Genomic DNA, 22,889 nt, shown 5'->3' with positions numbered 1-22,889 from the left:
GAGACAGGAGGTATGAGTTCTGTCCTCCACAAGCAGTGTTCTCCACATACCGCCCCTCCCCGGCTAATACCCATGCTGGCGGCCTCAGGTAACGACACTAATGGGACAGGTCATTCAAGAGGGAGATGAGAAGAGGCAGTGAGATGGGAGCTGGAAGAGTCCTAGACTAGGGACCTTGGATAGAGTGGATGAACAATTTAGAGTCAAGCAGGCAGCTCTAGCTTCAACCCTTTCTTCAAATTTCCCCTCCAACACTTACGAAGCAACCATTAACTATTTACTTAATGTCCCTAAACCTCAGTTTCTCCATCAGCAATTGGAACAATCTTACTGTATCTCACAGTGTTGTTGCAAGGTTTAAATAAGACCACAAAATGTCAGAATTAGGAAGAATGTCTGAGTCCCACTAGCCTGATGATTTTGGGGGATAAAATCCTCCTGACAATTAGTCCAACTAGTAGTCACCCAGTTTCTTCATGAAGGGACATGAGGGGCAACATTGAAAGTCTATGCCTTCTTTTTTAAATGGTTGTCATCCCTTTGCCTATTTTGTTTAGTACAGTTCCATTACCAGGCCATTAGAAGTGTTTGAGAAGGCTGATTCTTTGGGAAAGCCATGCCAGTTCCTCCAATGGAGTGTAAGCTTCTGGATGGCTTGTTGCCTTTGTCCCCTAAGCACCCAGTACAGCTTCTGGACCATAGTAGATTCTCAATAAATGCTTGCTGAATTGAATTATTGAACTGTCTATATTCCTAATAGAGCCCGTTACAGTTTTAGAGAGTTCTAATTATTTTAGCTTTCCTCTTCTGTTCCCTTACATGGATCCTACTTCAGTTTCTTTCCAACACCCACCTGTTGCTCTTAGTTCTGCCCTCTGAGGCCCAGCAAAGGACATTTAATCTCTTTTCCAAAGCTCTTTAAGAACTTGAAGACAACTCCCATGTCCCTCCACGTCTTCTCTTCTTCCAATCTCAACTTTTTTGACTTTTCTTCATGTGGCATCCTTCACCATTTTGCTTTCTCTCCCTTTTCTAAACTGTGGCATCCTGAGCTGAACATGTTACTCCAGATGTGGTCTGACCAAGGCAAAGTGTAAAGGAACTACCACTTCTGACTCCCAGAAGCTGTGAGTCTCTTAAAGCAGAGGAGGATCAAATAAGCCTTATTGGCTGCCATATCCAATGTTGACTCACATGCGCGTTACAGTTGTCTCATATTGATCGTATGGTCCACTAAAGCCCCCAAATCATTTTCAAACAGCTGTTGGAAATAACGTATGCAAAGTGCTTTTATACATCTTAAAGCAGAATATAAACACCAACTGTTCTATCAGTAGTAGTTTGCATTTTTTTATAGTACTTTAAGTTTTGCAAAGATGTTGTAAATATCCTCTCAATGGTCCTGTGAAACCAGTTGTGTATGACTTTTCATGACCCCATTTGGAGTTTTCTTGGCAAAGATACTGGAGCAATTTGCCATTTCCTTCTGCAGTTCATTTTACAGATTAGGAAACTGAGGCAAACAAGGTTAAGTGACTTACCTTGCCCATATATAATTACACAACTAGTAAGTATCTAGATAAAATTTGAACTCAGGAATATGTCTTTCTGATTCCAGGCATGGAATACACTAATTGCCCATTAAATGGGAATAATAATACTTATACTACTTACCACATGGAGTGATTATAAGGAAAGTACTTTGGAAACCTTTCAGTAATAAACATAGAAATGTGTTACTTGTCTTAAATTGTTATGTTAGAATGAACATGGTGGAATAGAGGGAGTTTTATCAGAGAGGAGGTCACATGATAAAATGGAAAGACTCTGGACTGGGAAACAGGGACACGAATCCTAGTTTCTCTGTTGCCACCCATGTTATTCCTTCTCCTGGTCTGTCTTATTTTCACAGTGCTACAAGAAGATTTGACAAGTAATCCCTAAGGTTGCTTCTAGCTTCAGTGCTTTATATTCTCAGGCCCCATTCAGCTCTAACATTCACTGTTCCATGTCAGATAATTGCCCCAAAGCCAGTTTTACCTTGCTGTGATTCTACAGAGCTTGACATTACTGCAAAGGATTAAGGACAAGCTGGATACTGCTTCCCTGAGGGACTGAGAGAAATTACCTTTTCCATTGTAAATTGTGCTCTGTCTTGGGAGGCAAGACAATGAAAAGAACCTGCTTAACTTGCTATTATCAATTACCTGTCAATATTTCACCTTTTTTTCTCAAACTATCCCAAAAACCATCACTCAGCTGTTGAACCTCACTATTTTGCATACTTTTTATTCCCTCCCCCCAACTTTGTATAGTTTAATTGCTGCTTTTAGCATATAATTGGTGCTTAATAAATGATTATTGAATTGATCAGCCTTTGTACCTTTCCCTCCCCCATTATCAAAAGATTATAAATATCTGAGCTACAGTAATAGAAATGATATTGTTAAGCCAGAAAATGCACTTATTGAATCAGTTTTTGGACAGTTGTTTCAAGTTCCTTATAAATCTCACATTTGGTGTTCCAAAGTCCCTTTTTAGCTGTGACATTCTACATTCTAAAGTCCCTTTCAGACTTTTTGCTCTGCTTTAAGATAACTCCCAGGTCTGTGCTTTGTGTTCTATTTTCTAAGATTTCTCATATGCCTGATTTTCTGTGCTCTAAGGTTTTCCTTGCTCTAACATTGTGTTCCATATTCTAGGATCTCTTCTCTTTCTTTTTTCTATGTTCTAAGGTCTGTCTAGCTATAACATTTTTCTAGCTCTGACACTCTAGTTTTAAGCCATGCTGAGAAGGACAGCTGCAGAATAAAAGTGTGGTGTTTTTTTCAGCACTGTCTTGGGCAGAGAGGGGATGAAATTTCCATGAGCTAGGATAAAGCCCAGAAGAATAAAGGCTGGGCCAGGTGAACAGAGCTGATGTCACCCATATCTGTTTCCTCCGCCTTGATCTTCTCCAAACATGTTCTGGCCTGCACTTTGATAAAGCTTTTCCTAATGATAGGAGGATGAAGAATTTGTTTTCTGTCTCCTGTCTCTCTCTCTCTCTCCCCTCCCTCCCTCTCTCTCTCTGTCTCTGTCTTTATCTGTCTCTGTCTCTCTCTGTCTCTCCTGTCTCTCTGTTTATCTCTCTTTGTCTCTTTCTCTCTGTCTCTGTTTCTTTGTCTCTCTCTGTCCCTCTCTCCCTTTCTCTCTCTTCCTCCCTCTCTCTCTGTCTCTGTCTCACTCTCTCTTTTTCTGTCTGTCTCTCTTAATATACTCAAAAGAGCTATTGAGGGAATTTTCTTGATTATACATATTTGTTGCAAGAAATTTGTATTTTTCTCCCTTTTTTCTCAATGAGGGAAGGTGAAAGAATAGTAAAAAAAATTAAGATAGAGATATGGGGGATGATCCAGATATGAAATGCATACTTTTTCAGATGAGACCACTGTATTATTAGTTGTAAGAGACTTCTCACAAAGTGACGTGCAAATATTTGTAATTTAGTGTAAAACTTTTTTTAAAAAGGGAGAATCTGAGGTACCTATTTGCTCTGCCAGGTAGTTGTTCTAGCTCTGTGGTATCTGGTGTTTCAATCATTCTTTTAGTCAACGGACCCTTTAAGTTCTCCTCACCTTTGAGTAAATCATGGAACACTGAGGTTTAATACTGAAAGGCAGGCCCTGGGTCAATGGCCACAGCACTGAGGTGGCCCCTACCCAGAATGCCCTTCTGTCCATCCTAAGCAGCTCTGTGAGGTAAGCCTTAGTTCTTGTATCCTGCCACATTGATGGTTTACATGGCATCTATGATGAACTAACATTCATGAACCATAGAATCCCACAGCTGGAAGGGACCACAGGAGGCAATTCTAACTGTGGCCTAGGTAGGAATATTCTTGATAATGCCCCTGACAAGTGGCATCTAGTCCCTGCTTTACTATCTCCAGTGACAAGGAACTCACTAACTACAAGGCACCCCTCTCTTTCCATTGTAGGTTTCCTCTATTGACTGGGAAATTATCTTTACATTCAATCTGTCTCTCAGTGACTTTCATCTATTGCTTTTTTAGCTCTTCTTGACTTTGAGGGATAGAAAGAAAAAGACAAGTTTCTCCTTACATAACAGAGCTTCATATCCTCGAAGGCAGCTATCATGTTCCATCTAAGTCTTTTTTTCTCTTTTGATGAACATACTCAGTTCTTTCACAAGATCACCCTGATGCGCCAGTTAGATGGCACAGTGGATAGAGCACTGAAGTCAGAAGCATCTGAGTGCCAATCCAGCCTTAGACACTTAACACTTCTTAGCTGTGTGATCCTGGACAAGTCACTTAATCCTAATTGCCTCATCCCCCCAAAAAAGAGTCCTAAAAAAGCAATCCCCTTCTCTCCTTCCTTTGTAATTGCTCCAGCATGTCTATGTCATTCCTAAAAATATGGTTCTCCAAACATAATATTCCAATGTGGTCTTGTCCAGAGGACATATAAAGTGACTGTTAAGTCTCTCAATCTAGATGGTAGTACTGGCTCCAGAGCTGTGTCTCAGGATCTCTCTGCAACCTTTCTTTGCTCAGTGTCAATGGGATCTTGGGAAAGAGGGATCAGGACCTACCTTCAAGTGGGATCAGTGACCGCCCTAAAGTGGGACCTGTTGCCGCCAGCAGTCTGGGCCCCAGTTCATCTCCCACTTTGCCCATCCTCCCCCCACCCCCACCGCACTGCAGGCAGCTCCCCATCCCCCATGAGGGCAGGCTTGCCAGATGGGACATGCAGCAAGTGGATAGGACTGGAGGAGATGGCGGCTGGGAAGGGGATGAGATGGGAATCATTTTTCCCAAGCAGAACCATATCAGGCCAGCTTGGCTGGGGGGCTTAAGAGAAAGAAATCCAGGCTTGGGGGGAATCCATGGATCCCCTGCCCTGGGGGCTCAGATGCTGAGCCCCTCCTCCCACTCCCAACAAGTCACATGCTCAGCTTCCATCTCCCTCCCCTCTGGAATCCGATGCTTTTTGTGCAAGCTCAAACCAGACCCAAGGGAGTTCAGGATAAGGGGTGGAGAAGGTAAGAAAGGAGGATTGGAAGGTGGGTAACATATTGGTCAGGACCAGGCCCCCAAGGCTAGGGAGAGAAAGGGGGAGAAGTGCTGGGCCTCCCACCATGGGATTGGGGGAATCAGAGCCTGAGGCCTGTTTTGCTGGCTCCAAGGGGAAGGGCCTTGCCAAATTTAAGGCCCCCGTATTTAAGGCCCAGTTCAGGGAAATGATGGAAAAAGGCTCTTTTTTTTTTTTCTTTAGAAAGTCTTGGGCCCCACTGGATCTGACCAGTAGAGGTTTGAGTCATGGACCAAATGAGGCAGTGGGTGGTTCTAGGATCAAGACTGAGAGAACTGGGTTATGATATGAAAAAAATAAGATCTATCTCTGCACAAAAAGAATTTAGCTTAGGAGAAAATTGATCTGGTCCAAAGAAGGACAGGACCAGTGAATCAATTCAGGAGAATGAGGACCTAAAATTCAGGTCAAGATTACTGAATCTAGGATGTGCTCTTAAAGACATGGGATTCCTCCCTCTCAACTTCTCCCTTTTCCCCTCCCCTTTCCTACATCTAAGTTTTCTCCTTTTTGAAATGGGAAGATTCAACTAGATAGTCTTTTATGTTCTTCCTAGCTCAGGCATTCTATGATTCTAATTAGGGTTGTTTTAGTCTAGGAAAAATTCTTATGTGTGGTTCTTAGGCCATGGGGATTTCTTCCTAGAAGAAATTATCCCACTGGTGACAAGGTGTTATCTTTTGGCCCAGAGTTCTTCCCTTTCTACCCTCCCCTTTGGAACCAGCAATCTGTTGTGCCCCCTCATTCCCCAACCCTCCTCCTATTTCTCCCTCAGCTCAGATCCTAAATCCCCCATGGTGGAGAGGGAGAAGTTGGGGCTGGGGTGGCCAGGGTACATCCCAGTGGGTATGAGCATAGCAGGCCTGGCTCAGCCACCAGGCCAGCCAGGGAAACAGAGAAAAGGAGCAAGGGATGGGGCCTTTTACTAGCTGGGGCATTGGGAGGGTGCTTCAGGGAGTGAGGGACAGCCACCAGGGCACCGAGAGTGCAGGGAGAGGGTACCAGGGACGGGCAGGCGGGCAAAGAGACGTACCCTTCTCAGGATAAATTTCTTCACTAAGAGTAAACCTAATACCTTTTCCACCATGAACTAGTAAAGGGTGAAAGGAGAGACACAGAGAGGAAAAAGATAAAGAAAGAAATAGGGAGACAGAGACAATGAGGGAGACAAAGAGAGACAGAGAAACAGAGAACAGGAAGACAGACAGAGATGGGGAATCAAGGTAGAGATTGTGAAATAATAGAGAAAAAAACAACAGAGACAGAGATTCACAGAGGAAAGTGAGAAAGTGAATGAGGCCCCCAAAAGGACAGAGAGACAAAGATTGTTAAACAGAAAGAGACCCAAAAGACAGGGAAATAGGAGAGAGAAAAGACAAGAAGAGAGAGAGGGAGAGAACAGTGTTGGAGGCAGGAAGAGTGAGGAGAGGGTTGGAAGTTGAAAGGAAGGAAAGAAAAAACAAGAAAGAGAGAAACATCAGCTCCCGACAGACAGACAGATAGACAGGCGAGACAGACTATGAGGGGCAAGAGTTAGGTCAGAGCATTAGAGCAGTGAGCAGAAGAGGGGGAAGGTCCAGAGCCCCCAGCTTTGCCCCTCTTAGGAGTCTCAGGTTTGGGGGGCAACTTTCTTTGTACTTGTAGATACCCCTTCCCCCAAACCCAAAGCCTGGTGGGGACTTGCAGAGGGCACCTCAATCATTCCTTCCTGGCTTTTGGGTTACAATGAATGGCCTTGGGTAGTCCAGGATTGACTTGTCAAGAAGTCAAGAAAAGTCCATCCTATTTAGCATCTATTCCCCACAACCTAACTTCCAGCCAGACCCAACCTTCTCAAGGGTCTCTCCACAGGAGTGAAGAAGAACCACACAAAGACCACTTTAGAAGACCATTCCAAGATCCCGCCCTATATACCCCCACCCCATCAAAGGTTCTCTTTAAATGGATTTCTGATGTGGACAATGGCACTTGAACAGGGAGACTCCTCTCCCTCCCCAGAGAGTCCTCGATTCAGCTCAGAATAGGACCACAGGGCTGCTCAGGCCTCCACCTACGTGGACCCTCCTCCCACTAGCCCCAGAGTTGGTGATGGGGGTATAGAAACTCTATAAGGCAGCATGGGGCCTCTTCCATGGGCAGTGGCTGACCCAGAAAAGGACCAAGAGAGAAACAAAAATAAGCTAGGAAGTCAAAGACGTTGATCTTCCTTAACCTTCCTTATCCCTAACCCAAGCCTAGGGATGTGGGAATTCCTGCTTCCTGGCAAAAGAGCTTTAGGGCACTGAAGAGATTAATTTGGGGTAGCCTCTCCATCCCCACCCAGCAATGACTGTCCAACTTCCTTTACCCAAAATGTTCAATTTTAAAATTATGTTCCTATGAGTTAATATCCTACAAATCTTGCTCTTTCCCTTAGGGTATCTCAGAAACTCTTACCAAACCCCATCCAATGCTGCTCCTTCCTCCTCCCTCCCCCATTCTATGACCAAGCTTGGAAAAGAAACCTTGAGGGTGAAGAAGACAGCTGCCATTGATTAGAGGAACAGACTGGGCTCTTGGGATGCCTGGCTTTGGGCACTAGGTATGAATTTTCCTCCCCTCCCCCATACTAGATCTAGCTGTGGGCAAGGGAAGGAGGTGGGCAGACCTTACCCTGAGCTGACTGAGTCTGGACAAAAGTTTTGATGAGTAGGTCTGTGGCTTGTGTGTAGAGAGACAGGGCATAGCGGAGGGATTGCAAGTCTGGGCTCTTTTCCAAAAAGGTCTTCTTGAGCCCTACTCCACCGGCATGAAAGTATTGCTGTGAAAGGAGAAGGGAGATCAGGGGTGACTCTCAAAGACTTCCTCACAGTCTAGGAGCATCAAAACCACATTGTCCCATGACATCAAGATTGGGATGGTGAGATAATTCCTGGAAGGAGCATCAGGAGGGCTGGGTTCTATTCTCTGCTCTTGAAATGTGACTGGTGAAATCCTTTCTGATCTCTGAGCTTCAACTACCATATCTGAATTACTATGTCATTTAATCAACAAGCATTTCTTCAGTGCTTAGTATTTTCCCCCTTCCCTTTTTGAATTCTTAGCATTTTATTTCCCCCAATTATACATAAAAACAATATTTAACTTAACTTTGAGTTCCAAATTTTCTCCCCCTTCTTCCTCACCTCCCTTATTGAGGAAGCAAGCAATTTGATATTGGTTATATATGTGTAATAATGCAAATCATATTTTCATATGAGTCATGTTGTGAAAGTAAACAGAGTTCAAAAAGAAAAAACCCTCAAAAAATTTAAAAAGTAAAATAAGTATGTTTTAATCTGTATTGAGACACCATCAGTTCTCTGAGGAAGAATAGTATTTTATATCATAAGTCCTTCAGGTTGTCTTAGAGCATAATATTGCTGGGAATAGATAAGTATTCAGTATTTTCAAGGTACTGTATACAAACTGCAATAGAAAGGAAGGCAAAAAGCATGGTTCCTTCCCTTAAGGAGTTCACATCCCAATGGGTAAGACTCCATTATGCCCAGAAAAGGACACAGTTGGGATGGGAGATCTCCAAGATACTTTCTATCTTAGGTAATCTACATTTTAAATTCAAAACTCTTTTCTAGCTTATAAATACATTTTAATATCCTCTCTAGCTTTAATATTTAATGTTTAAGGTCCATTCCAGCTCTGACATTGTTTGTCCTAAAGCACCCTACAATATCCCCCTTGATTCCAGTGCCTAGCTCTAAGTCTTTCTACTTCAAATCCTGCCCTCACACCAGGGGAGCATCAGTTATACATTGATGTATATTTATGTTATAAACATTATATTATTATGTTATATATTATTTTTAATTTATAAATATAAATATACATGATATTCGACCATTTCTAATATAAATTAATTAAATATATTTTATACTTATATTTCAATATAATATATGATGTTCAAATAATATAATGTATCTTTATGTTATAAAAAATAAAATTATATCTATACTATTATACATATAGTCATTTATTTTATAAATTGTGAAATGATATGTTTGTTATATTGTATGATTATGTTATATTTATATATTATTTAACAATAGATAATTGATTAATTTTTTAAATTTATAAATATAAGTATATATAAAATATGAATTACAAATATTAAATATAAAATATATTCAATTAATTTATATTAGAAATGGTCAAATGATATCATGCATATTTTAACGGTTATTATTATCTGTCTTTGGATTCCCCAGAGCTAAACCTAGTATCTTGCCCATTCTTCTCTGGGCTCTCTTGCCCACCCTTTGGATTCTCTCTACCATCTCAGAGCAGCCTTCTCACATTGAAAATATATCCTGCTCTTGTAGCCCTTTCCTCTGATCAGACAGTTCTTCCTAGAAGTTTGGTTTAAGGAAATCTTCTAGACCTCCATTCAAAATCATGTCTTCATTTCTCTTCTGGCTTCAGTTTCTCTATTGTGCTCTCTTATGAGTACTTCTACTTCTCTCACCCTGTTGTCTTTTAACATCAGAAAATAAGCTCCTTGAGGGCAGACATTTTTTAATGTTTGGGTTTGTATTCTCAGCAGCCAAGCATTGTGTTTGGCATCTAGCAAAAGCTTAATACTTACTTGTTGACTTGATTTGCCTAGGTACTTAATAAATGTTTATTAAATTGAAGTAAATCTGGATGCTGAGTTTGAAGGGCACTCCTAAATTTTGGCATTTGGTGTTCTAAGGGTCCTTCCAGGTCTGACATTCCATGTTCTAAAGGCCTTTTCTGTTCTGACACTATGTCCTTAGGGCTCTCCCAGCTTTGACACTTCACCTTCTAAGGGTCCTCCCAGCTCTGACCTCCTGGGTTCTAAGGGCCCTCCCAGCTCTCATATTCTCTGTTCTAAGGGCCCTCCCAGCTCTGATCTCCTGGGGTTCTAAGAGCCCTCCCAGCTCTGACATCCTGGGTTCTAAGGGCCCTCCCAACTCTAACATCCTGGGTTCTAAGGGCCCTCCCAGCTCTGATACCCTGAGTTCTAAGGGCCCTCCCAGCTTTAATTTTCTGCCCTGGAGCTGGAGGTCCTGGGGTCCTGGTTACTTACCTTGATAGTGTCCAGAGCCAGCTCTACCACAGCACATTGTTTAGGGGTTAAGCTCTTAGCCTCTTCCCGTACCATGTGATCCTAAAAGAACGGAACAAAAAGGGAAGACATTTGAATGACTTTGTCAGCTGACATACTAATTCAGCCCCTTGATGATCTATCTGCCCAGATTTGGCACCCAGGAGCCACTGAACTCTCTGGGGAGGTGGAAGGGAAATGATCAGCTGTTGGGGCCTTTTTAACTCTGGCAGGTTCCAGGGTAAGAGTTCCAAGAATGGAACTCTGTATATCCTCTCATTCCTGACCCTAGGCTCTCTTTGGATGGCCTGAAACCTGAATTGAGGAAGTTGGTATTATGACTCCTATCCCCACCTACCACCACATGGCCTCCCCAAGTCTGCCCCACCAAACCCCAGCTCACCTTGAGCTTTGAGAGTTGTCCCAGCTCCTTGGCAGCATTGAAGATCATTTGAGTCCCCTGCAGAACACATAGAGATACCCAGGGAGGGGGGTAAGGACATGGTTTCAGGATCCCATGTCCTAGGGTCCCCACCCCATCCTCCTATATGGAATATGGCCCCTTCACTGGACCTGGGATGAGCCACCTTGCCCTCAACAGGGCTAATGCATCGAGAACCATAGTGGCAGGGAGGCAAATCCCAGGCCTCCTGGCATTAGGGTAGGATGGAGGCTGGCAAAGATAGCCACCTGAGAAAAGGATAAAGGAAGGTCCATGGCGGGGAATAGAATCTAGGGATTTTGGTTCCATCCCTGCTCAGTCTCAAGATCCCTGGGACTCAGAGGATGCCATGGTGGGCCATTCTAAAGGGATTCCCAGAGCTCTGGGGGGTGCTCACTTTGATGGCTCCCTGACCTGTATTTCCAGCACAATCCAGACTAGAGTGCTTAGTTTGGGGTGGAGCCTTCCTTGGACAGTAGTTCTCAGAAACTGCCCTCATCTATAGAATATGACTTCATCTGGGGAAATCATGTCCCTACCCCCAAAAAAGCAGAGTCCTGAAAAGTTAAGTCCCTCCCCTCAAGAGCCCAAATCACCAGACTCAACAAAGAAGATTAGGGGAGGAAAAAATGAGAGTAGCCTCTAAGCAGAGGTTAAAGGCAAGCTGGTCATTGCACCAGTTCCTTGTCCTGTCTGGAGTCTCAAATACAGGATCTGGGAGGGCCTTCCAGAGAGGGAGGTGGCAGCTGCCATGTGGCCCCTGGACTCTGTTCTCCTGAACAGGAATGCTTTCAGGAGAAGGTGCTGATGACCTTCATGGAAAAGCACTCCTTTACCTTCTTGGTCCCCTCCTTTGCCACCAAATCAACCCTTGGATGTCCCACTAAATAAGGGTGTAGCGCCATCCTTGCCATTCCCTCATTGTGTGGGGTTGGGCAAATCACCTTTACTTTTCCCTAGCCCTAAAATGTAGAGGTTGAACCAGATGGGACTTGACATCTTGATTCTTTAACTAACTGGCTGTGGGATCTCACGCAATGTCCCTTCCTCAACTAGAGCCTCTCTCCAGGTTTTCATCCATCAAATGGTGATGATGATTCCTGCCTGGCCTCCCTCTGGGAAGGTGTTATAAGACTAATATGACAAAGGTTGTGGAAAAGAACCTAGGAAGCCCAGAACCAGTGGATTGTATTCATTCTTTGGGAGGCGTCTGGCCTCCAGTCTCCAGCCCAGTTACTCCTCCTCCCCCCACCAACATGAATAAGCCGGCCAGCCGGACAGACAGAGAAAAGAGAGCGGACAGACAGAGGGACAGCACGGGGGCCCAGCTCTCCCCACTCTGGGGGGGAGAGACTCTGGGGAACACAGGATCACAGAGGCAAGAGGTTTAGGAAGGGGGTGGTGGGGTGCAAGGAGAGGAAGGAGGGGCATATATAGGGGGGAAGCCAGACAGACAGTGAGAGACCAACATCTTACGTCTGAGTGGCTGGGGAGTTTCACCCTGCCCTGTGGAGAGAATAGGAGTTCAGAGGTTTCATTGACTGTTGGGGGTGGGGTAGTCAGTAGGATGTCCCTTTCTGTTCCCCCACCCTCTATCCTCAACCTGAGCACAGCTCAGAAGCTTGCCCAATTCCCCTGCTCACCCCTCTCATTCTCCCACTACCCACCAGCTAGATATAAAATCCCTCTCCCATTCCCCAACCAATCAACCCTCTCATTCCATCCTTGGATGGGGGACTCATCTAGTTCTAGTTCTCCTGGATACCTTGTTGGGCACCCAGTATTGTGGAGGTACCACATTGAAAGGCTCTAAGTCACAAGACCAGAGCCAGCCCCCCACACCAATGATGGGTGCCCCCTTCTCCTGAGTCCTTCTCCGAAAGGAGAGGCAGGGCTAACCAGCTCTCCTCAGCCCAACCCCCAACCCTAGAGCCCACAAAACTTGGCCCTGGACTCCTGGGAAAGGGAGGGACACAATCTCCACATACATAATCCTCACACATAGTCACATACACCATCCCTCACACATAGTCACATACACCTCAGCATACTTATTCCATATACCCCAACACAGAATTTTCTACAAAGAAGACACATAGACACAAACATTTGCATCCATAAAATTACAGAAGCTCAAACTTTGAACAGGACTCTCCCCGCTTAAGAGCCCTGACAAATGGCCATCTGTCTTGTTTGAGGACACCCTGAGTGGGAGGACTGGCTACCTGGGCTGCATCCCCAGAAGGGGAATGGGGGTGATCATTTCAGGAGAAGGTACTGATGACCCTGGAAAAGCACTTCATTTACCTTCTTGGTCCCCATCTCTGCCACCATCCCAATCCTGGATGTCACAGTAAGTGACAGCATGGTAAGGGATGGGGTGGTTCATGGGAGGTAGCTCCTTTCCTGTCTCTAAAGGCTATCTCTTTTCTTGGAGAGATCATTGTGAGAAAATTGTTACACAAAGCAGAATTCTATGTTCCTGTCACTTCCCCCATCCTCACCCCTCCATTGCTTTTCGTTCTTGCCTTTTAGGACCAAGCAGAACAAATCTAATCCCGTTTACAAATGACAGTTCTTAAAATCCTGAAAGACAGTTTTTCTATCCCTCTAAATCTTCCCTTCTCTGAGCTAATCCCACCAATGTCTTTCTACTAATCCTCATCTGACATCCTCTTTAGTCCCCTGACCATTCCTGTTGTTCTCCTCTTGGATGTTGTCAGTGTTCAGGGTGAATTTTGGTGCCATGCCAGATGTTGTTTGACCAGGGCAGAGTGGAGCAGCACTAACACCTTCTCATGGGAGACTGGGGTTTTGTTGGGGTTTTTTAGTGCAATGAGAAACAACCAATAGTATTTATTTGGATGTTTATGCAGTAGTATAAAGCTCCTTGAACTGTGTAACTGAATGTGCAGGTCACATAATTATGATTTATTATCAGTAAAAGTTTGATTGGTATAGCAATTTTATATATCTTATATAAGCAGAGTTGTATAAAAATTTCTCTGACAAAAAGAAGTTGTGGTTGGAAAAAAAATGAAAAATCCTGCATGTAATAGTAATAATTCTTTACTCTGGAGGACTAAAAAACATACAAAGCACCACATCCCCCAAACCCTGAAAAGCAGTTAGAAGGAATGAAAAAAATAATAGGAGACACTGGTATATGTTACCTCATGAATAATACTATATTTCTCCCTATATAGTCCTAGTTAGTTGTTTGTTTTTCTGCCATATTCCCCTGTGTTGACTAATGTTGACTTTTGTGATATATTAAAATCCCCTGGTCTTTTTCATACAGATTACTGTCTAACCATCTCCTTCATCTTGTACTTGATAAGTTGATTTTTAAAACCCAAGAATAAGTCTTTATTATTGCTACTAAGTTTCACTTTTATTTGATTTGACCTAATATTCTAGTCCATCAAGATCTTTTGGGGGATTCTGACTTTTGTTCTTAAAATGTGTGTCATTGGTAAATTTGACAAACATACAATTTATACCTTCATCTAAGTTGTTGAACAAAATAGAGACATAAACTCAGACATAGACACAAACCCACAGATATATGAGCAGACAGAAAAATGTAGGTAACACAAATGTCAATAGATAAATACTTATGTCATACACACAAACATACATGTAAAATTATAAATCATATATGAAACAAACCCAGAAGGTTCTAGACACAGAAACACATTAAATACATACAAATGTACATATATGTTGATGCATACACATATCTCTACATAAAACAAGCATCCCCAGCTTTTAAACAAAATGCATCCCTTCAGTTTACTCCTTAAAGTGCATGGATCATCAGGATGCAGTATCCTGATAGCCCATGCACTATTGTCTCGTTTTAGGGAGACATTAATAAGCATTGGTGAAGGAGTCACTGCTAGAAAGATATCCCCTGCTCGTTAAGCAGCGAGGGAGGAAGGTGATGCTGAAAAGAGGGGGCTGCTGTCCATACACATGAGCCATGTACACACACACACACATACTTTGTCTTCTCCTCTTTAGGTCAAATCCCATCTCAACAAACCATTCCAATGCAAATCAGTGTGTGAGAAATGGCCCTCTGAGCCAGAGGGGACAGTCTGGGGGGCAGAGCATCTCCTGATCCCGGAGCATTTCTGCCCATCCTGGGACCTGTAGCAGCCCTTGGGGATTTGTTGTGAGGGGATGTCAATGGTATTCAGTGTGCAGACACCTGGACAGCTAACACACACACACGCATCCTGCACAGAACTACCTCCCTACAAAGTCAAGCCCTGAGGGGCTCCCTTGTCCATGTCTTCCCAGCCATCTGGACTCTCTCTACCCCATCCCTCCTCAGCCTAACTCCCCACACAAGCACACACACACACAGACACGCCGACACACACAGGCTTAGCATGGGCAGAGCTGAGCGTGGGGCCCGGGCCTCTGGTCAGCTGGGGATCGGCCCTCATTACCTTCTCTAATCCCTTGCCATGTTTTCTCAAGAGCGTTCCCTGTAGAAACAATGTCACAAGTCCATCAACTGTACCAAGTGGTGTTGTATGGGGTCATGAGGCTGTATGTGTTTCTTTGTGTGCTGGAGGCTCCTGGTGTACAATGTGTGTGTGTGGGACCAATCAAGGAAGTTATTTAAATATGTGTGTTTATTAGAATTGTCTGTGTGTGTGTGTGTGTGTGTGTGTGTGTGTGTGTGTGTATGTGTGTGTGTGTGTATGTATGAGAACAGGAATTCAGGAATTATCTTGGGTTTCTTTTGTAGCTCCTACCTTGACTAGGATAGGGTTAAGCACACACTAATTATATTTATGGAACTGTGTGAATCTCTAAATATTTGTATGTGTAGGAAGGTCTGTGTTCCTATTCAAATCTGCGTTTCAATGTGTCAGTGTGTATGTGTGTATACACATGAATGGGGAGCCTGGGGTTAGCCTAGAGGGGACATGGATGATACTGTTATGTTGGGGCCCCTCTCTTTCCCTTCCCCCTCCCACAATGGGAGCTGGTGGGTCTAAGATGGAAAGGGGGTGTGGAGCCTCTTGACTTGGGTCATTTAGTATTCCCTCCCACACTGGTTCAGGAAGTCTGGGGGTCCCCTGTTTCCCAGGGGGCCCAGAGGCCTAGTTTGTAGGTGAATGGGGAGGAGGAGAGGGGGAAAGGGGAACCCTGAGAGGTGAGGAAAGGGAAGAGGGAAGCCTGTGAGGCTGGGAAAGAGGGATAGGAAAGCCCTGAGTGGAGATGGGAGGAGGACAGCTCTTAGAGGAGCAAGGAGAGGGAAGATTTCCTCTAATTCCAAATCCTTGCAGGCCAAGTAAATTTATGTGACTCTCTGGGAAAGGAACCAGGGGTTTTAGAGGAGCTCCAGGTGGGAATGGGGGTGGTGATACTGGTCTGTCCCAACAGTATTCCTTGCCCCACTCTGTTTCTAGGTAATTTCTGGTCAGAGACAGAAGGGGAGAGGAGAAATCAGGAGCAGCAGCTTCTAAAGAGGGATCTCCAGGATTGTAAATAGATATATAGAGAAAGGTTCTGCCCCCAGATTGAGTTATTCAAAGGCAGGGCTGTGGGCACTATCCATGCCATGTGGAGCAGTGGAGTAAGACTGGAAGGGAGAGGGACATCCCTTCCTTCCCTCAGGGGTCCCCTCCTCCCCCAGGACACACATGAGGCAGAATCCTTGAGTGGCAGTGCCCGTGGTGGGTACCCCAACTGGCACCAAGCAGTCCGGCCGGGCAGGGGCTCTCGAGAACAGGGGGACACTGGGGAGTACTGAGGCCAAGGCCGGGCTGGGGTGGTGAGGTGGAGTGCGGCCACACAAGACAGGGGACTGACCAACCAAGTTCGAACAAAGAGCGGACAGACAGACAGAGACGGGCTGCTGTACTTACAATCATCTGCCGCAGGGGGATGGAATAATCAAGAATTAGCAAAAGGTTGCCTCCTAATGTTAAGGGTTGGGGGGCTCAGTCCCTGTCCTTCTAGGCTGGGCCAACCTCTCCTGTGCTTTTAGAGGTTAGTCTAACAGATGGTTGTCGTTCTGGGCTACAGCAGCAGGAAGTTCTGTTCACTCAGCCCTAAGCCTTTGTCCTGGTCTCATCGCTGGCCACCAGATTTGGGGTTTGGTCCCCACTGGCCCTGAGATCTCTTCCACCACTCTCAGCAATTCTTTATTCTCATTTCCATTCAGACTTTTGGCCTAATGACTCGATCCCCCTCCTCCTTTCTATGTTGGGTTTCCAGAAGTCACAGGAATAAACCTTTTCCTTCCCCAAAAGGGTATCTCTCTGGTGGGGGAGTGAGAATTAGAAAATATGGGCTCTTTTGGGGTACGCTCAGACAGCTTGCTAAGCATCCAAGAAAGGGCTATAGAAGGAATGCCATCTTTCCTTTCCCCAAAGCCCTCTCTTCTTACTTTTTCCCTAGGGTCATTGTCCTTCCTTATTGATCCTTTGCTTGCCCTGGGCCCCTGATGGTCTCCTTACAGCTCTAAACTCATTGCTGTTGGAGGGAGATAAAGGCCCAAGTCTCTTAGGCTGGCCACTCCTACCCACTCGTGGTCCTTGGTCCGATCCTAGCGCTCTTGGAGATATCCTTTTGAAGGAATGAGTCTCTTCTTGGAGATGGAAGAAAGAACTAAGGGATTTCAGACCTCTCTTCCTATCTGTGCTCTAGATCATCTCTGACCTCTGTTTTCAGGTCTTTTTATTCCCTAATATTGACTCTTACTTCTCATCCAAACTAATCTCCACTTAGTCTTTTGGCTGCCAGATGCCTCTGTTCTTTGACCTGTCCCATAGGTTCTATTTGTAACTCAGCGGACCCCAACTTTGAGTTCTTGGAGCTCAGAGGTAATATCGGTGATGGAAGCCCCCAGATAAGACTTACCGTCTGGTCTGTGAGGGGAGGCAGGACTATGGTCTTCTCCATTGTGTTCATCACCAGCTTCCAGAGCTCCTTCAGTACACGCTTCAGCACAGTCTTCTCACAGATTTTGGCAAAGAGGGTCAGGCTAAGGGTGGGAAGTGAGTAGAGGGGTTAAGCTGGTATATATGGGTGGACAGGAGCTTCACCCATGTCTCAGACCTTCTATGCTCTCCCACCTTAGAGTGCACAACAGTAAGAGGGGAAAGGAAGGCAGTCCAGGTTCTTCCCCCCCCCCCATTCCCCATGCCTTCTAGCTATGAGGAAGAAGTGCTTACCTTGTCATTGCTCCCAAGTGTCCCCTTTAATTTGCAATCCTGGTTCCATCTTTTCCCTCCCCTAACCCTAAAAAACCATTCCTCTCACTACTGCCAACCTTCCTTTCCTTTCCTTGGTTCCAGTAAACCCCAGGTTCTAAACATAATTCAGTCAATAAGTATCTATTGATTCCTAGGCTGGATAGAGAGATGGAGTTGATGATCTTTAAAATCCTTTTTAGGAAGCTCCAAAATTGCACTCTAGGTTTTTAACAATGTATGAGTTAACTTTTCTAACAATCTAAAATACTATTAATCTAAGATTATAGCAATCTATGAGATAAAGATTCTAGAATTATAAGAGTTAAAAATTCTAGAATTCTATGAATCTTCAATTCTAAAATTCTGTGTGTCTAAGATTCTAGGATTCTATAAATGGTGTTCTGGAAAGAGTACTAAATTCTGAGTGAGAAGTCTTGGGTTCTGATTTTGATCTTGACATTACTATGGGCACATCTCTCTCCTTCTCTCTGGGCTTTGATTTCCTCATCTATAAAACAAGAGAATTGAGCTAGAAGATATATAACATTCCTTATAGCTCTATTGTGCTTAAATGAAAAAAGTCTGCTGAGATATTGGAATTGGGTGAGACCTGGATTTGAATCCTGATAGCCGGCTGATTCTGGGGAAATCATTTTCCCTCTCTCTGAGCCTCTGCTTGATCATTTTTAAAGGGGATAAGTGCACCTTTGCACTACCTCCCTCATATGCAGAAAGTGCTTGGTATGCTTTAAAGCCCTGGGGAAGTGTAAATTGTGAATTTGAATCTAAGAATCCAAAATCATGATTCTGACCTTCTTTGATAGCGTTGTTGCCATTCAGTCATTCCAGTCATAGAATGACTCTTTGTGATCCCATTTGGGGTTTTCTTGGTAAAGATACAAAAGTGGTTTGTTATTTCCTTCTCCAGTTCATTTTACAGATGAGTAGATTGAGGCAAACAGAGTTAAAGACTTGCCAATGGTCACACACTGTTAATAAGTGTCTGAGATTAAATTTGAATTTAGGTTTTCCTAAATCTAGGTTTGGTGCTCTATTCTCTGCACCACCTAGCTGCATAGATGAGGAATCTTCCTTCCCTCCTCCTTCCCAATGGTTTTCCCTCCATGCCCCATTTTCCTGGATCTACACAATCCCCTTCTTTTTTTCCTCCCTCGGGGGCCCTGAGGGTGGGGGCTCACTTGCTGTCCAGCAGGTCCATGATGGGCTGCAGGACGTTGTCAGCATCCTGGGCAACGCTGCTGCAGGCACTGGCTGGCACATTTCCTGTGCCTTTCACTTGACTCAGGATGTCCCCCATCTGCTTGACACATTCTTCTATGTGTGGTTGGAAGCTAGGGGCATAGAGCTAAGCATCAACCTGGGGTTCCCTGAAGGACAGCCCTGATTCTCCAGAACAGGGAGGTTTGGGATGGGAGCAGAGGAAAAGGAAGAGGTTATGTGAAGGGCAGGGGAACAATTGGGTCAGGGAAGCAGAGGGATGCAATGATTTGGGGAATAGAGGAAGGGATGAAGTGCTTAGCTCAGGGAGGCAGAGGGATGCAGTGATTTGGGAACTAGAGAAAAAGGCTGTAGTTTGGGAACTGAAATTCTCACATGCAGACCCTCCTTCCTACCCATGCCCCAATGTATACACACACATACATCCCCCCCAAAGCTGGCCCTATTACTCACGGGCCTCTTCCCAGAGTCCTCTCCTGACTGAAGTTTAGGAGTTTGGAAGCCTAGTTCTCCCCTTCCCTCCCCATGCTTTGCACAGGCATACTACACAAACACTCGCACACCTGGTGGCAAAAAGTCGACTGAGCTCATCCAGTACATTATTGAGTTTCACCTGAAGCTCCTTCAGGATGTCACTGGCTTCGGCATCCAGCTGGGGAGAGGAAAGGGTGAAAATGAGACTGTGGTCAGAGTGGACTCATGCACTCAGAAGGACCAGGGGAGAGTCAAAACAGTTGGAGATTCAGATCTCCTGGCTCAGTAGATACCACCTCCTTCAACTGATTGAAGTGGCCAGACTGACAGTACCTTTGGCCACCTTATTGGAATAGGTATAAAATACTAGACTGTAAAGAGCTTGATGGCTTTAAATCTGACAGCTGAGGTGCTGCCTCTTAACTTTGGATACTCTTTAAATTTGGCAAATCCATCATTAATGGCTTCATCCAGGCAACTCTAATAGGTGATAAGGAAAAGGAAACTTTCCTGTCTAATTATCTTCAAGTTCCTCTTAGTCTTGTGGCCTGTGAATAGCATGGAGCATCTTTATTCCTTCCTTTATCCCCTCCCATGAATCCTCCTGGTCAGTCATTTCTTCATTGAATCAGTTGAGTAAGAATGAAATAAGGGTGGAGGACTAGAAACTTTGGCTCCCACCCATCTACCTCAGGGCCCTTGACTCATAATAAGACTAGGAAAGACTCTTGCTAGAATTTTGCTTCTACTGACCTTGGGCACTTGGTTAAGGAGCCCACTGGACAGCCTAGCTTTGGGTAAGAGGGGATGATAAAAGGGTCACAGATCAGAGAGAACAGATCATGGAGGACCCATAGGATCAGAAGGAGGACATCTGGGGCCCCTGCCCTTTCCATTTCCTCCCAGTCAAGTCTTACCTCCTTTCCACCCATGGCTTCAAACATCTTCTCCAGTTGTACCCGAAGCTGCTGTGTGTTGTTCATGAGGATGCACGGCTGTGGGGTGAGGCAGACAGATAGCAGAGAGTCAGAACCATGTCCTGAAACTTTCTTTGCAGGCACAGGTCACGAGGGACCCCTGATTAGATTTTCCCCTCCCCTGCACTAACAGGAAAGGGGCTAGAATTACTTCAGAGATTTTAGGCAAAAATGGAAATCAAAGACCCAGACAGGAGGCTGGGATTTTGCAGCATGTCTGAAAACTAAAGGTAGACTTGGGATCTTTGGGGTCCCTCAAGAATCAAGTAAGAGATAGAGTAGAAAGTCTAGGAGTTCAATCATACTCCTTTGTAGCAAGGGAGCTTAAGTTATGGCCCTAGGGTGTGGGAAGGACTGAGGACAGAGGTTAAGGGCATCAGGGCCTGAGAGCAAGGAATCAAAAAGGACCATTGGGATGAAAGTAAGAGGTCGATGGAGACAGGAGATAAATGGGGTGACTGGGTGTGAAAGAAAGGGAAGTCATCCACGGACACATATAGTCACATCAGGCACTCAGTTATACATTCTGTACCCATACATCCACTCTCAGATGTAGATATACACTTAGAGACACAGACATAAATACTATCTCCAAGGGGTTAAATTGGTGACAGTGTCTGGTATGATTGAGGTACAAGAAGTGATATGAATCTAAATAAAGGCTATCTCCTCTTCTTCTCCTCCCCAGATTAATGGGTTTTAAGACACTCCCACTCAACAGGATTGAGTCAAAGGATGGTGTTCTGAGCTTTTCTCTAAAAACAAACAAACAAACAAACATATCTTTGCTTGAAAGTTGCTCCCTATCTCTGAATACTTGTCCAGTGAAGGTGGGCTACGTACCCTGTGAAAGACTGAAGTGCATTCTTCAATATCCCATTCTCTGAATACAGCCTACTAGCAACAGTTCTGGGTGCGGCAAGGGAAGGCATGCTCACATATTATTACATACGTACATGAATGCATAATACATACACATACATGTATGTGTATAACTACAAGTTCCCAGATAGATATTTCTATTATCTAGCTCTGTATGGAGCAGATCTGAGGTCAGAAGCAAGAAGGCTTTACATAAAAATTGTGAAAGATTGAAGAAAAGATGTATTCAGGAATCACATTCCAGCTGAACTGATCGATGAATGCACCATATTTGATATAGAGGATCAGTCTTGGAATGAGGAAGACCTGAATTTAAATCCTATCTCCAATATATCCTGGCTATGTGGTCCCAGGCACTAAGTCACTTACTCTCTTAAAACATTAGGCAACTTTTAAGAACATAAGTTACCAAGAAGCAGTTAACTTTCTCTAGGAGAGGGAGTTCCCTTTACCAAGGAAATCACATTTCTAGCCCTTATTCCTAACTTTTAGGTGATCTAAAATTTTAACATTAGGCAATGGTCTTAAACAATATGATTATAGATATATTACATAATAAAATTATATATATTATATATATATAATATGTAATAGGCACTTAAATGCAGACTTGGCTCTCTTCAGATACAAACACAAATGTCTACCCCTTCTGTCTGCTTCTTCTCCTCCTTCCCTATCTTATTCTGGCTCTCTCCTTGTCTGTCTCTATCTGTTTCTTTCACAGACTTACAGAAATTAAAGTTAGAAGGCATCTTAGAGATCATTTAGTCCAACCCTCATTTTATAGATGAAGAAATTAAGACCCGTGGGTGAAAAATGCCTTGCCCAGGGTCACAAGATGGTGTGCTAACAGCAAAGGCTTGAACCTCAGGCTTTTAACTCTCTCACATATCTTCAAGACACCCATAGTCATTCCCTTATGTGAACACATACATACACACACATGCATACACGTGTGATCCAAATTGGGGGGGGGGGCGATGGGATAGGAGCGGGCAAGCAGAGTCCCAGAAGCTAAAAGGGGCGGGGAGCACACATCACCACTTTTTCCTTCTCCTTAGAACAGTAGGTTGTGAAGTCCTTGGAGATGATCTCAGCATACTGCAACAGGACATTGCTAATTGTCTGTGGAAAAAGCACAGAGACAAGACAGCCGATGGAGGATGTGGACCAATTGGCTACAAAATAGGATGCAAGAGCAAGGGGGACAGAGCATGAGCCAACTCCCCATAACAATTATAAGCAACAACAATAATAGTAGTTAGTAGCTAGCATTTCAATTTTTCTTTTAAGGTTTGAAAAATGCTTTTTAAATGTTATCTCATTTGATCTTTACAACAGCACTGCAAGGTAGATGCTATTGTTATTCCTATTTTTCATATTAAGAAACTGAGGAAGAGAACAGTTAAGTAATTTTCCTCATTCACCCTGAAGACTTGGGTTTTGCTGATA

The 22,889-nt window shown here is 44.2% G+C and overlaps 1 protein-coding gene across 1 annotated transcript in view; it reads right to left on the bottom strand.

The window, feature by feature from the left end:
• Positions 1–22,889, bottom strand: part of UNC13A (unc-13 homolog A) — an 89,312-nt gene that overhangs the window by 6,000 nt on the left and 60,423 nt on the right. The window contains exons 32-43 of the mRNA XM_051971987.1: positions 22,479–22,562; positions 20,496–20,573; positions 19,668–19,756; positions 19,065–19,217; positions 17,531–17,654; positions 16,534–16,539; positions 15,103–15,141; positions 12,119–12,148; positions 10,604–10,660; positions 10,183–10,263; positions 7,749–7,896; positions 6,130–6,186 (exon numbers count right to left, since the gene is read on the bottom strand). Coding sequence (XP_051827947.1) covers positions 6,130–6,186; positions 7,749–7,896; positions 10,183–10,263; positions 10,604–10,660; positions 12,119–12,148; positions 15,103–15,141; positions 16,534–16,539; positions 17,531–17,654; positions 19,065–19,217; positions 19,668–19,756; positions 20,496–20,573; positions 22,479–22,562 — 946 coding nt within the window. The remainder of the gene's footprint in view (positions 1–6,129; positions 6,187–7,748; positions 7,897–10,182; positions 10,264–10,603; positions 10,661–12,118; positions 12,149–15,102; positions 15,142–16,533; positions 16,540–17,530; positions 17,655–19,064; positions 19,218–19,667; positions 19,757–20,495; positions 20,574–22,478; positions 22,563–22,889) is intronic.

Source organism: Antechinus flavipes, chromosome 1, assembly GCF_016432865.1.
Source record: "Antechinus flavipes isolate AdamAnt ecotype Samford, QLD, Australia chromosome 1, AdamAnt_v2, whole genome shotgun sequence".
Classification (NCBI taxonomy): domain Eukaryota; kingdom Metazoa; phylum Chordata; class Mammalia; order Dasyuromorphia; family Dasyuridae; genus Antechinus; species Antechinus flavipes.
Note: the sequence above shows the minus strand (reverse complement) of the source record. Positions and strands in the feature narration are given on the sequence as shown.